The sequence below is a fragment of the Ahaetulla prasina genome, chromosome 14, assembly GCF_028640845.1.
Source record: "Ahaetulla prasina isolate Xishuangbanna chromosome 14, ASM2864084v1, whole genome shotgun sequence".
NCBI classification, from domain to species: domain Eukaryota; kingdom Metazoa; phylum Chordata; class Lepidosauria; order Squamata; family Colubridae; genus Ahaetulla; species Ahaetulla prasina.
The window spans coordinates 16,512,905-16,525,918 of NC_080552.1; the positions used below are offsets into that span (position 1 = coordinate 16,512,905).

General features: G+C 38.7%; 1 protein-coding gene across 6 annotated transcripts in view; it reads left to right on the forward strand.

Annotated features, from left to right (window-relative positions):
- The first annotated feature begins 2,478 nt into the window (after positions 1-2,478).
- TMC5 (transmembrane channel like 5) overlaps positions 2,479-13,014 on the forward strand; it is a 34,682-nt gene continuing 24,146 nt past the window's right edge. For 2 of the 6 annotated variants that reach the window (XM_058157467.1, XM_058157473.1), the window contains exons 1-4: positions 3,066-3,230; positions 8,096-8,248; positions 9,617-9,784; positions 12,153-12,337. In XM_058157467.1, coding sequence (XP_058013450.1) covers positions 9,702-9,784; positions 12,153-12,337 — 268 coding nt within the window. In that variant the 5' untranslated portion in view covers positions 3,066-3,230; positions 8,096-8,248; positions 9,617-9,701. Of the gene's footprint in view, positions 2,916-2,978; positions 3,018-3,065; positions 3,231-5,770; positions 6,118-8,095; positions 8,249-9,616; positions 9,785-12,152; positions 12,338-13,014 lie in introns of those variants that run through there. The other 4 variants (XM_058157469.1, XM_058157471.1, XM_058157472.1 and 1 more) reach the window with 4 other exon arrangements.

Consider the following 13,014-nt stretch of genomic DNA (forward strand, 5'->3'; position numbering starts at 1 on the left):
GTTTTTTGACAGTGTTGAGGGAATTATTTGTTTAGCAGAGTGATGGTGTTCGGGAAGAAACTGTTCTTGTGTCTAGTTGTTCTGATGTGCAGTGCTCTATAGCGTCATTTTGAGGATAGGAATTGAAACTATTTATGTCCAGGATGCGAGGGGTGTGTAAATATTTTCACAGCCTTCTTTTTGATTTGTGCAGTATACAGGTCCTCAATGGAAGGCAGGTTGATAGCCATGGTTTTTTCTGCACTTCTAATGATCCTCTGAAGTCTGTGTCTGTCTTGTTGGTTGCAGAACCAAGCCAGACAGTTATAGAGGAGCAGATGACAGACTCAATAATTCCTCTGTAGAATTGGATCAGCAGCTCCTTGGGCAGTTTGAGCTTTCTGAGTTGGCGCAGAAAGAACATTCTTTATTGTGCTTTTTTGATGACGTTTTTGATGTCAAAAATCTTGACTGCAAAAAATATGACTCCAATCTTGATTGCAGAAAATATGACTTCAGTAACAGAGTTGTTAATGCTTGGAATACACTACCTGACTCTATGGTCTCTTCCCAAAATCCCCAAAGCTTCAACCAAAAACTATTGACCTCACCCCATTTCTAAGTGGTCTGTAAGGGGTGTGCATAAGAGCTGTCCATTTTAGATCTTGCAATATGGTAGAACCTAGAAATTTGAAGATCTCTACTGTTGATACTTTTTTTTCTCCGCTTTGTAAATTCAGTTTTATTTTTCTTGATTGTTAGGTGAAGGAAGGGGGAACCCTTCTGTGTAAATTCAGCTTTTATTTCATGATGGATGGAAATCTCATCTCTACATTTGATTTTTTTTTAATCTGATGAATGCCGTCTCTTATCTGAATTTGATTTTATTCCCTTTCCTCCTGAAATGAACGCCTTTTTCATCTGCAAATTTGATTTTCAATTTATTAACATTTATTATTCCCTTTCCTGAATGAATGCCTTTTTGTGACTTTATTCTCTTTTTGATCATCAGCATTGCAAAAGGAAGGCCTTTATAGGATAAATTTCGTTGCTAAATTGCTCATTGCTCATTATAGGATAATGAGAATGATCAACTGCATCTTTTCCATTGGTGTTCAACAAAGTATTTCGCAGGGTTTTTCAAAAATAATTTCAGTTGTGTTGTTGCTATCCTTTAATTATTGTGCAGGTGTTTTAACAGCAGGATCAGTTAATTTTTTCCCCCATCTACATTTGCATACTCCAGCCTTTCATTCTTTGAAAAACAATACTTGTACAGTTGCGTTTCCCACTTTCCATTCATCGCAACTGTTGTATGTTTGCTAAAGATAAACATTAGCTTTGAATATTTTGACAATAGTTAAGTTCGGAGCATTCTAATCCATAGCTGGCCTTATCAATTAGCCAGTGTTTGGATCTTTGAAAAGTTTCAAAAGAAAGAGAGGATTGCTTGAACTAAAAGCAGGTCAGTAGCTGGGAATTCGAAGCCAGAGTTTCTCCTTCTGATTTTAAAAAAAGTTTTTGAACAATATACTGTGCAGGTGGTCTTCAACTTACAACCGTTTGCTTAGCGGCCATTCAAAGATACATACAACAGCACTGAAAAAAGTGACTTATGAATGGCCTCACACTTACAACTGTTGCAGTTTTGCCACAGTTGTGTGATCAAAATTCAGGAGCTTGGTATATGACATGTATTTATGTTGGTTGTAGCATTTGTGAACTACTTTTGACATGCTTAACAATCACATAATTCACTTAAAAACTGCAGTAATTTGCTTAACAACCATGGCAAAAAAGGTCGTAAAATTGGGTGTGACTTGCTCAACAACTGCTTTAGCAATGGAAATTCTGGTCTCAATTGTCGTAAGATGAGGACTGCTATGCCATAGCTATGTTGTGCTTCCAGGAAGGAACTGAGGAAGCCTGACTGGCCGTTAAGACAGAGTTTACCAGCCATTGGCCTTGCAGACACTGGAACTATGGTTTCCAGTATCCTTTAAATCAGATAACTAACCAAGATTGTCCTAGAGTCTCAGATAGAAGTCCCCTGAGCTGTCATCCTCTTGAATCTGTACCTAGAAAAATGGAAGTTCTTGTATGGTTAGGTAATTTGTCTTCTCCAGGTTTAACCCAGACTTGTGTCATTCGTTGCACTAAGCAAAATGTGGGTTGTTTGTGGTGACTTCAAATAAACTAGGGTTAACCAAAGTATGGTTTATTGGGATGTGAGAGGAGGTCATCATAATCTGTAACTGCAGAATGTGGAGACAGGATAAGGGCATTTTAGAGATTTACTGATTTATGTTCAGGTTTTATCGTATGAAAATCAAGCGATCATTGAACGGCAAGATTTTTCTGTTCTGAACTGGACAAACACATCCAGCTTCTATTTTTCCTAAGAACTTAATTGCCAATAATATACGCATTGTCAGCTTCCTGTGACAGTACGGACAATTGAAATGCCATGAGTAATACAAAAAGTACTTTCGGCGATACATTCTGCGTGGATGTGGAAAAGGAAAGAAAACAAACATTGGCGATTTGATTTATGTGTTGCTTTTCTGGTAATTCAGGCTTTCTTTAAAATTTAAAACATTCTTTCGGCTTAAGATGGTGAGGGCTGAAGCTTTCTGGTTAAAGACCCTCTTATTGTCCTCTCCTTACCTACAAATTTAAGTGAAAGGGTGAAAGTAACAGGTGGCAGAACCGGTTAACAACAATAATAATGCTCTGTTCTCTTAACTGCAATAGCCCGGCGGTGTAGCAAAAATCCAAAGTGAATTGAAATAGGTAAAATCCCAAAGGAGCAAAGTATAGAATAAGAAATCACTACGGTGACGCAAGCAAAAACAGCTCAAGGCAGGGTAATCTATGATCAGAAGAATCTATTTCATTTGATCTCAGGTTGGCTGCCTAGGATTGGCTGGAGCAAGGTGAGTTAATTCCCTCCCCCCCCCCTTTGCACATACCTGTCTGTAAACTGCCAATGAGTGTGTGCACCCTGCAGGATAAAGATTGAATTTCTGGGACTTTGGGTGAGTTGGCAGCTGCACTTCAGATACTGGCATTTCTTCCAGCACCGTTCCAAAGATAGGTTACGGATCTTTCGTCTTCTTTTTCTTTTATTTCCGTAGGATCTTAGGCCAACTTTTCTAAGAAAACAGGAAACTCAAAGATGACATGGTCTGAACAAACATTATCGGTGGTGCCAGCCAAGAAATCTTAAATTTATACTGATCCTGTGAGGGGTAAGTAACCTCAAGACTTCCTATCAGGATAGAATAACTGAATAACAGAGTTGGAAGGGACCTTGGAGGTCTTCTAGTCCAACCCCCTGCTCAAGTAGGAAACCCTACTATTTCAGACAAACAGTTGTCCAGTCTCTTCTTAAAAACCTCCAGTGTTGCAGCACCCACAACTTCGGGAGGAAAGCTGTTCCACTGATTAATTGTTCTCACTGTCAGGAAATTTCTCCTTAGTTCCAGGTTGGTTCTCTCCTTGATTACCTTCCAATCGTGCCTTCAGGTGCTTTGGAGAATAGGTGGACCCCTCTTCTATGTGGCAGCCCTTCAAATAATGGAAGAGTGCTATAATGTCACCCCTAATCCTTTCCAGCACTGTTTTAAAAAGGGACAGTTATTTTCTCTTTCTGGTAATTCCTTGCTTTGCCAAAGCCAGAGATCAAAATTACTTTCTCCTTGTGAGAATATTGCATTTCTGCATTTCATTATTACATTCCTCCATTTCTAGGATATTCCGTATTGTATACAAAATTGGTTTTCCCTCCCTCCTTCAGGCCTAACCCTAGAGAGAGAATATTTTCTCTTCTTCCTCACCCGAGAACTTTCTTAACATTTATCTCCTATCCTTTCTCCAAGCAGTTTTAACTGGTATTTATGCTTAATCCCTTTGTGTTGTTTTCTCTGTTCTCAACAGTGTTGACGGGTAGGTTACGCTGTGAGAATTCCTAATTGTGTACAATTTGTGTAAAGCCACTTAACTTGCTTTAATGTACCAACCTAGACATTGATTGCAAACCACTGTTTTAGCATGAGCTAAAGTACCGTACATCCAGTGGTGGGATTCAAATAATTTAACAAACGGTTCTCTGCCCTAATGACCAGCTGAGTAGGCGTGGCTTGGTGGTCATGTAACCGTGTGGATGTGGCCAACTCAACGTTGCTCACGCCGATGAGCGCTTCACTGTAGCTGTTACAATGTACTAAGGGTTAGCCAGAGAGGCAGTTTCTGTAAGCAGGGCAATAAAGATTAGGCTAGAAACACCACCAGAATGTTTCCTTCCTGCCTTCCTTACAGGATTAGCCCTGGAAAGTGGGAAAAAACAAAATAAGATTTCTTCCAACAAACCGGTTCTCCGAACTACTTAGAAAGTTAACAACCGGTTCTCCCGAATAGGTGCGAACCGGCTGAATCCCACCACTGCGTACATCATATGTTAACCGTTAAAATTTATTCAGTGAATTATCTTTAAAACAAGCCATGAATTTGAAAGAACTCAGTCAATAAATATCCCAAGATTGTTCTGAAAATCTTAATTTCCCGAGCCCAATTCTTAAAACCATATACAACGTAAATCGTGCAAACTCTGTCCTTGTGCTCACTTTATGCAGGTATGTCCTGCAACTGTGCCTGCTATCTGGTGAAGTGTTGGCCCTTTTTTCAGTTAGAATCTTTCTTTTCAAAAGATTTTTCAAGCTTTTTTTTTTTTTGTTCTCCATTGTAATTGCATACTAATTTTACAAGGAACTCTCAAGGGTTTCACTAATAAGGAAGTAAACGCAATTTATTAGACCGGGAAAGACCAGGGGAAAAAGAGATCTGGCAAGTTGGATTAATGATTATTAGTGCCAAAAGATTGGCTAAAGTTCTTGAAAATAGGGGTAGTCTTTTTGATCATTTCTGCCAGTAATTTCTGACTGTCTCATTGGTGGACAAGCTAGTAACAGGATGATATTTTTTTTCCCATTAAGACTACAGTACAGGAATTACATTTTCCTGGTGTATTTGGGTAACTTTAAACAGCAAGAACATCCATTCATTTCCTCCTGGTGTTTTCAGATGTAAATTGATATAAAATACAAACAAAATTCTAAAGGTTATCTATGCTGAGCGGTAACCTTATCAACATTGTTTGTTTCATCACGACTAACTTTTCAAAAACACAAACGGCTTTATCAATTATTTGCAATGTTTACGTATCAGGCAGGGCTCCTAAATAAATAGCTTGGGCTTCATTTCCATAGAAATGGAGGGGATTTACATGCACTTAACTATGCAAGTATTTGTGTGCTTTCAAGTGATCTCCACTGAGTTTCGTTCATGGGTATCCAACCTTTCGGCTTGCCTGAGCTGCGCTGAGTGAAGACGAAGTGTGTTGCATGGCATATACCATATTTTTCAGAGTATAAGACGCACCTTTTATCCCCCCCAAAAAAGAGGGTGAAAATCTGGGTCCGAATGTAGCCCCGCCCAGCTTCTTAAACAGAGGTTTCAGAGGCTGAAAAAAGCATCAGAAACGGAGCTTCAGAAAAAAAGCCCCAAACGGAGCTTCAGAAAAGAAGCTTCCAAACAGAGCTTCAGAGGCTTTTTTTTCTGAAGCTCTGTTTCGGAGGCTTTCAGAGGCAGAAAAAAGTTTTTTCTGAAACAGAATTTCAGAGGCCGGAAAAAAAACAGCCAATAAAAGCAAGGCGCAGAGCTCACAACCAAGGAACCTGTTGCTAAAATTCACCTCTGGGAACAGCTGATTGGGGGTATTCGGGGAGGCCAATCCACCTGCCAATCAGCTTTTTTCTTATTTTCCTCCCCAAAAACTAAGGTGCATCTTATACTCCAGTATGTCTTATACTCTGAAAATTACGGTAAAATATAAACTATAGATAATGCATATAACATAATCACATAATAAAGTTGAAAGTTTATTTATTTATTTATTTATTTAATCACATTTATATACCGCCCTATCTCCCAGGGGACTCAGTTTATGATCTTGTGGGGCCACATTCCTACCTATCCAGGGCCATTAAATGGACACACTTGGTTTAATATACAGGAGCACACCTGTGTTTCTTACCTTTAGTCATTACAGGATCATTATTGATAAACATCAGGCATCAGGTGAGAACATTTATTTCTGTCGTTTTGACTGCGTTTAGACATGGCAATGTTCCAGCCCTATCAATGATTTGTTTGTTGGGTTCCTCAGTAACAGGTAGTCCTTAACTTATGACCGCAATTGAGCCCAGTATTCTGGTTGTAAGTCATTCTGGTTTGTTAAGTGGGTTATCATGTGACCACACCTGTTTTTCATGATCTTTTTGGCGGTGGACGATAAGCCAATCCGTTGTCCGCAATTGGTGTTTTTTTTGCTGGAAATTGCAGTGAAAGGCTGGTTTCCAGCAAAAAAATGTTATTATTCGTGGTCATGTGACTGTAAAATGCTGCATATAGTTGTAAATATTGGCTGGTTGCCAAGTATCCCAAATGCAATCACATGACTATGGGGGAGCTGGCAGTTAGAACTTTGAATCTGGGTTTATCCAATATGCTGTGTCTGTCTGTCTGTCTTTATGTATGTATGTATGTATGTATGTATAAATATGCACTTCATTTGAAACCATACAATCTAAATTTACTAATCAGTGAGAAGTGAGTTATAGTTTCACCTCTTGAAATGGCATCTGCCTTTTACAGCTTTTTGCACAAATAGCTTTTACTTTTTTTGCAATACCGGGCAATAAAAATGTACTATATAAACTCGATGTGATGGCAACAAACCAGTTTGTGTAATTTAAAAAAAAAAGACTATTTGGGTTTCTTTCTCTTGTACTGTAAAGGAGTTTGTAAATAAGTTTTGTGAAAACGATACGTCTCATTAAATTATAAAGTGGAACTGGTATCAAAGCCAGATCAGCTTTGCCTTTCCAGCTCAGCGTCATCTGAGAAGCTACTGCAAAGATGAAATAAATTCACTTTAGTGAATGGTGGAGGTTGTAAGTGCTTTTTAAAATATACGGGTTCCGTACCTCATAACATTTATTCAACTGGGGTAGAATTTTAAAAATTAGGCAAGTTTGTTTCAAGCTTCTGAAACCATTTTTCTTCCTTCTTTTTCAACCTGGATAGAATTTCAAGGCAGTTAAATGTAGTTTATGAAAACACAATCTGATTGAAAAGATCAAATCTCTACCCTCCCCCAGTCACTGTGTGTGAGTTGGACAGCCATATAAATTTGTTTAATAAATAACATAAATAATTACAATTCTACAGGAAGGCAAGAAAGAATATTTGTAAAAAACCCAAAAGCTTGATGAAACAAAAATATCAGATGCAATCGCTAAGCTTTAGTTTATTTTAACATGGTTTGTTAAATAAACCACAGTAGGGGCTTCTTCCAGAACATAAAATTTATTTATTTATTTATTTATTTATTTGTCACAATAGTATATAAAAGCATAAGCATGAAATAACTATACTGTCTCGTTTTGACGAAGTCTCATTCGTCATCTTCAGGCTTCAGCTTGCTTCTGGGAGCAATTTTGCTCCCAGAAGCACGAAGCTGAAGCCTGAAGATGACGAATGAGACTTCGTCGAAACGTCGCCAAGACACTTCCAATTTTACACGGGAGAAAACCCGAACAACCAAAGACCTACATACAAACACCCGTGAAAACCTCAGAAAACATATATATATATATATATATATATATATAAACATGAAATAACTATACGTTATTTATATAGTACTCATTGCATTTAACTCCAATAAATTTAGATCATATAAATTTAACAGTAAATAAATAAAATGCAGTAATAAAAATAACACCAAAGTGTGGTGGAAAAGCATAAAAACAATCACAATTGTTTTTCTGCGATGGGATATAAGTAGTTGTAAATTATTTAGTTGTAAAGTAATTGAGAAGTACCTTGAAATCAGATCAAAGTAGAAATTATTTTATTAAGCTCAGCGTAATAAATTCTGTTTTACAACTGCCAGCTATTTCTGGATGACTATCTGAATTATGCTCTTTATGTACCTGACATAAGCATTTTTTTTCCAACATGCAAATAACTGACCTTCGTCTCTTAATGCCAGGGTGAAAAATCACCAAGGCCTTTGCATTTTCCTGAGTTCATTGAACTGACACAGCGATTTTCTGAATTTTCAAGAATTCTTTGTGATACTTGAGCGGCACAGAGGGGTCATTGGAGGTGATTTGTCTCTGGAAAAATTGAAGCACATCGCTTGGTGAGAATATTAAATATATTCTTACAAAACAAGATTACAGGATGTGATTGGGAGAAAAGCATGTAAACCGAGACCTGTGATACTGATATGATATGGTGGGCATATCAACAAATGGAATCTCTGAGGAAAAGGAGGAAGTGGCGGTGTAATAATTTACATGATGCTGTAATAAATTATCTAGTGTTTATACTATCAGATGAGTTTTCTTGTGTGGTGCAAGATACTCGACTCTCTTTCCAGAAATACACACAGAATTTCTCTGTAACTATGTTTGTTGGAATCTGTTTCTTGATTATAAATTGTCTTTTTGGGAAGGAAGGAAGGAAGGAAGGAAGGAAGGAAGGAAGGAAGGAAGGAAGGAAGGAAGGAAGAAGAAGGGAGGAAGGGAAACAGAGGAAAGAAGGAAGGAGGGACAAAAAAGAAAGAAAGCTACAACAGATTGTTGCTTCCCCACTCGTTTGCTGGTCATGAAGAGTTTATTCTTCTTTCTCTCTTTGACTGACACATAAACATGCGCGCGTACACATACCCTACTGCAGAGCCCTGAACTTCTGCTGTGAGATCAACTAGTATTGCTAGGTTTGTGTCTGTCCTTAGGTAAAACTACTAGGACTTTTGGTCTGAAGAGGACAGAACTGATGAAAAATAGTACAGTTTCCACATGAATTATGTAAAGCTGTCTCTTCCCTTAATTCACTAGAATTCAGAAGATACCTAAATAGCTACTTTCGCCAACTAGCTGAAAAACAGATGTTTTCTTGAGGACTCTATTTATTTATTTATTTATTTATTTATTTATTTATTTATTTATTTATTTATTTATTTTATTTGTCACAACAATATATATAAGCATCACACAAAAGATTATATAGTATATAAACATATATATGAGGAAATATAAGGAGGTATAAGCATATATATATATATATATATATATATTTGAAGAAAAAAGAAAACCAATAGGACAGGAACGGTAGGCACGCTTGTGCGCTTATGCACGCCCCTTATGGTCCTCTTAGGAATGGGGTGAGGTCAATAGTAGAGAGTTTTTGGTTAAAGCTTTTGGGATTATGGGAAGAGACCACAGAGTCAGGTAAAGTATTCCAAGCACAGATGATTCTGTTACAGAAGTCATATTTTCTGCAATCTAGATTAAAGCGGTTGACATTAAGTTTAAATCTATTGGTTGCTCTAGTATTATTGCAATTGAAGCTGAAGTAGTCTTTAACAGGAAGGACATTACAATAGATGATTCTGTGAGTTAAACTCAGGTCTTGTCGAAGGCGACGGAGTTCCAAGTTTTCTAAGCCTAGGATTTCAAGTCTGGTATTATCTCTCTAATACTGGCGTTTATTTCTTTTGAAATAGGTTCAAGATGCGATTGGCAGAACCACGATGATCTAAGTACATTTCCAGGGGCTCTTTCCTACAAAGACCAAGATCCGGATCCATCATGTCTTTTCCTTACAATGATATCATTGAAAATCCTGACTATCCTGATTATCACTATTCTGAAACATTGGAAATTGACAAATTGTAAGTTTGCGATCAGCATACAATACATGCTTAGAAGAAATCTGGATCGAGATTTTTTTTAAAGTATTTTTTTTTAACCCAGCCTTTATTATTTTAAATTTTAAAAAAAATAAGTCAAGGCAGAGAACATACCTAACGCTCCTTCCTCCTTCTATTTTCCCCACAAAAACAACCTCTTATATTGTTGTTGTTACTGGGGCTATATTACAAATGGAATCAGTGACAAAAAATATTGCAATATTTTCCTCCATTTCTTATAGAGGCGCCCCTGTTTGGTGTGCCGGCCAAGTGTGCCTTGTCCCAGCATCAGTTCGATTTCCGTTTTCCCTTTTTCAATTTCAGTTACTTGAGATAAAAGTGTTAAGGTCGCTCTTGATGTTCAGTTGTTGACCAAGTTGTTAAAAACGTAAAACGCACTCTGAGTAGAAATGCAACAGGTTGTACCGTTAGGAAGTCCAAGTTGTTCTTTGATCTCTAATTGCACAGGAGATATACAAGTAGTCCTTGACTTATAACCATTCATTTAGTGACTTAAGTTACTGCGATATATATACTCACAAGGGAGGAAAGCCCGTGGAGATCAGTATTATTATTTATTTATTATTTATTGAATTTCTAGACCGCCCTTCTCCCGAAGGACTCAGGGCGGTGTACAGCCAGGCTAAAAAACATACACAATATACAATTTAAAAAACTAAATTAAGAAACTTATTACACAAATTGGCCGAGAAATTAAAATATTTAAAATCTAAAAACCCCAATTTAAAACATAAATAGAATTTAAAATTTAAAAAACTAAACAGTTTAAAAAGCTTAAGCTAGCCCCGCGCGAATAAACAAATATGTTTTCAATTCGCGGCGAAAGGTCCGAAGGTCAGGTATTTGGCGTAAACCAGGGGGAAGTTCATTCCAAAGAGTAGGAGCCCCCACAGAGAAGGATCTTCCCCTGGGGGCCGCCAGCCGACATTGTTTGGCAGACGGCACCCTGAGAAGTCCCTCTCTGTGAGAGCGTACGGGACGGTGGGAAGCATGAGGTAACATGTATGAAGTATGAAGAGTAAACCCCTCAGGCCAGCTTTGATAAGCCATTATGGCTTCCTCCTTCTAAGTCAAAGGCCTCCAAACTTGGCAACTTTAAGAATTGTGGACTTTAATTCCCAGAATGCTGGCTGAGGAATTCTGGGAGTAGAAGTCCAGAAGTTTTAAAGTTGTCAAGGTTGGAGACCCCTGGTCTAAGTCATTTCAGCATATTGGCAGTGATAGAGTATAGATCAGGGGTCGGCAACCTTAAACACTCAAAGAGCCATTTGGACCCGTTTCCCACAGAAAAGAAAACACCGGGAGCCACAAAACCCTTCCCATTGCCTGAATATTTCTTGAGCAGCCACAAAACTAGCATATGTAGTTGAATTAAACGTTCTGAAACTTTTCTTTTCTTGGATTTATCCATGGTTGGCCTACCGGGGGTTGAAAAGCTCAATAAATCACATGCTGGCGGGTGTTGCACATTGGTGGTTGTGATGCATATTTTGAGTGACAGGGAGCCGCAGCAGAGGGGTGAAAGAGCCACATGCGGCTCCAGAGCTGCAGGTTGCTGACCCCTGGTATAGCTAGTCCTCAATGGTTTGTTTAGTGACCTTTTGAAGTTACAATGGCACTGAAAGACGGAACTTACGGCCATCTTTCACACTTACGACTGTTGTGGCATCCTCATGGTCATGTGTTCAGAATTCAGATGCTTGGCAACTGACTCATATTTATGACACTTGCACTGTTCCTGGGGGCGGGGGGGGGGGTCATGCGATCCCCTTTTGCGACCTTCTGACAAGCAAAGTTAACGGGCCTCTTGTGGCTCAACAGACTAATGCAGTCTGTTATTAACACAGCTGCCTGCAATTACTGCAGGTTCTAGTCCCACCAGGCCCAAGGTTGACTCAGCCTTCCATCCTTTATAAGGTAGGTAAAATGAGGACCCAGATTGTTTGGGGGCAATAAGTTGACTTTGTATATAAATATACAGATAGGATGAAGACTATTGCTAACATAGTGTAAGCCGCCCTGAGTCTTCGGAGAAGGGCGGGGTATAAATGCAAATAAAAAAAAAATCGGGGACTCCAGGTTCGCTTCACATCCCTGTTACTAACTTAACAACTTCCTTGATTCACTTAACAACCGTGGCAAGAAAGATCGTAAAGTGGAGCAAAACTCACTTAACCAGAGAAATTTGGGCCACGATTGTGGTCGTAAGGTGAGGACTGCCTGTTAACTCCACCAGGATTCGGTGGCATCGGTAGGTGAATTTGAAAGCAGTGCCTTTATGAAGTTTGGATAATTTGTTAACGTCTCTCCCTTTTGGTTTGTTCTACAGAAGATCTTCTCAAAGGAGTACTCACAATTCAGACAATCCTTATGCCCCCTTTGGGAATGACAACAAAGAAGGAGAACCAGTTCTAATACCTCTGAAGTTAGTACAGAGTCAAGATGAGGCCGAATATCCACTCAGAGATTATGGGTTTGAGTTGCCCAGTACAAACACACATGAAAAATCATATGGTATGCAGCTCCAGTAAATGTATAAATAACAGGGCAGATGATTTTGATGGGTCTTCATTATAAAAAGGTAAAGGTTCCCCTGGCACATATGTGCTAGTTCTTCCCGGCTCTAGGGGGCGGTGCTTATCTTCACTTCAAAGCCGAAGAGCAAGACGTCTTTGTGGTCATGTGGCTGGCGTGACTCAACGCCAAAGGCGCACGGAATGCTGTTCCCACCAAAGGTGTTTCCCTATTTTTCTACTTGCATTTTTTATGTGCTTTCGAACTGTTAGGTTGGCAGAAGCTGGGACAAGTAACGGGAGCTCACCCTGTTATGCGACACTAGGGATTCGAATCGCTGATCTGCTGACCTTTTGATTGACAAGCTCGGCGTCTTAGCCACTGAGCCCCTGCGTACCTTGTCTACATTATAGCAATATATTTATATCTGTATTGCCTAAGTAGTCCTTGATTTAACGGCCATTTGTTTCATGACTGTTTGAATGTACAATGGCACTGAAACAGCTTCAAAAGCTGAGTTGGTTAATCAGACAGCTTTGAGCTAGTCCTCATGCCAAAATGTCTGAGAACATGCATCTTTTTATTTCTTTAATGTTTGGAGCAATCATCTGACTGCTGCTAAATATACTTGCATGGGTCTCCTGAATTCAGCTGTGTCATTTTTTTGTTTTTAATTT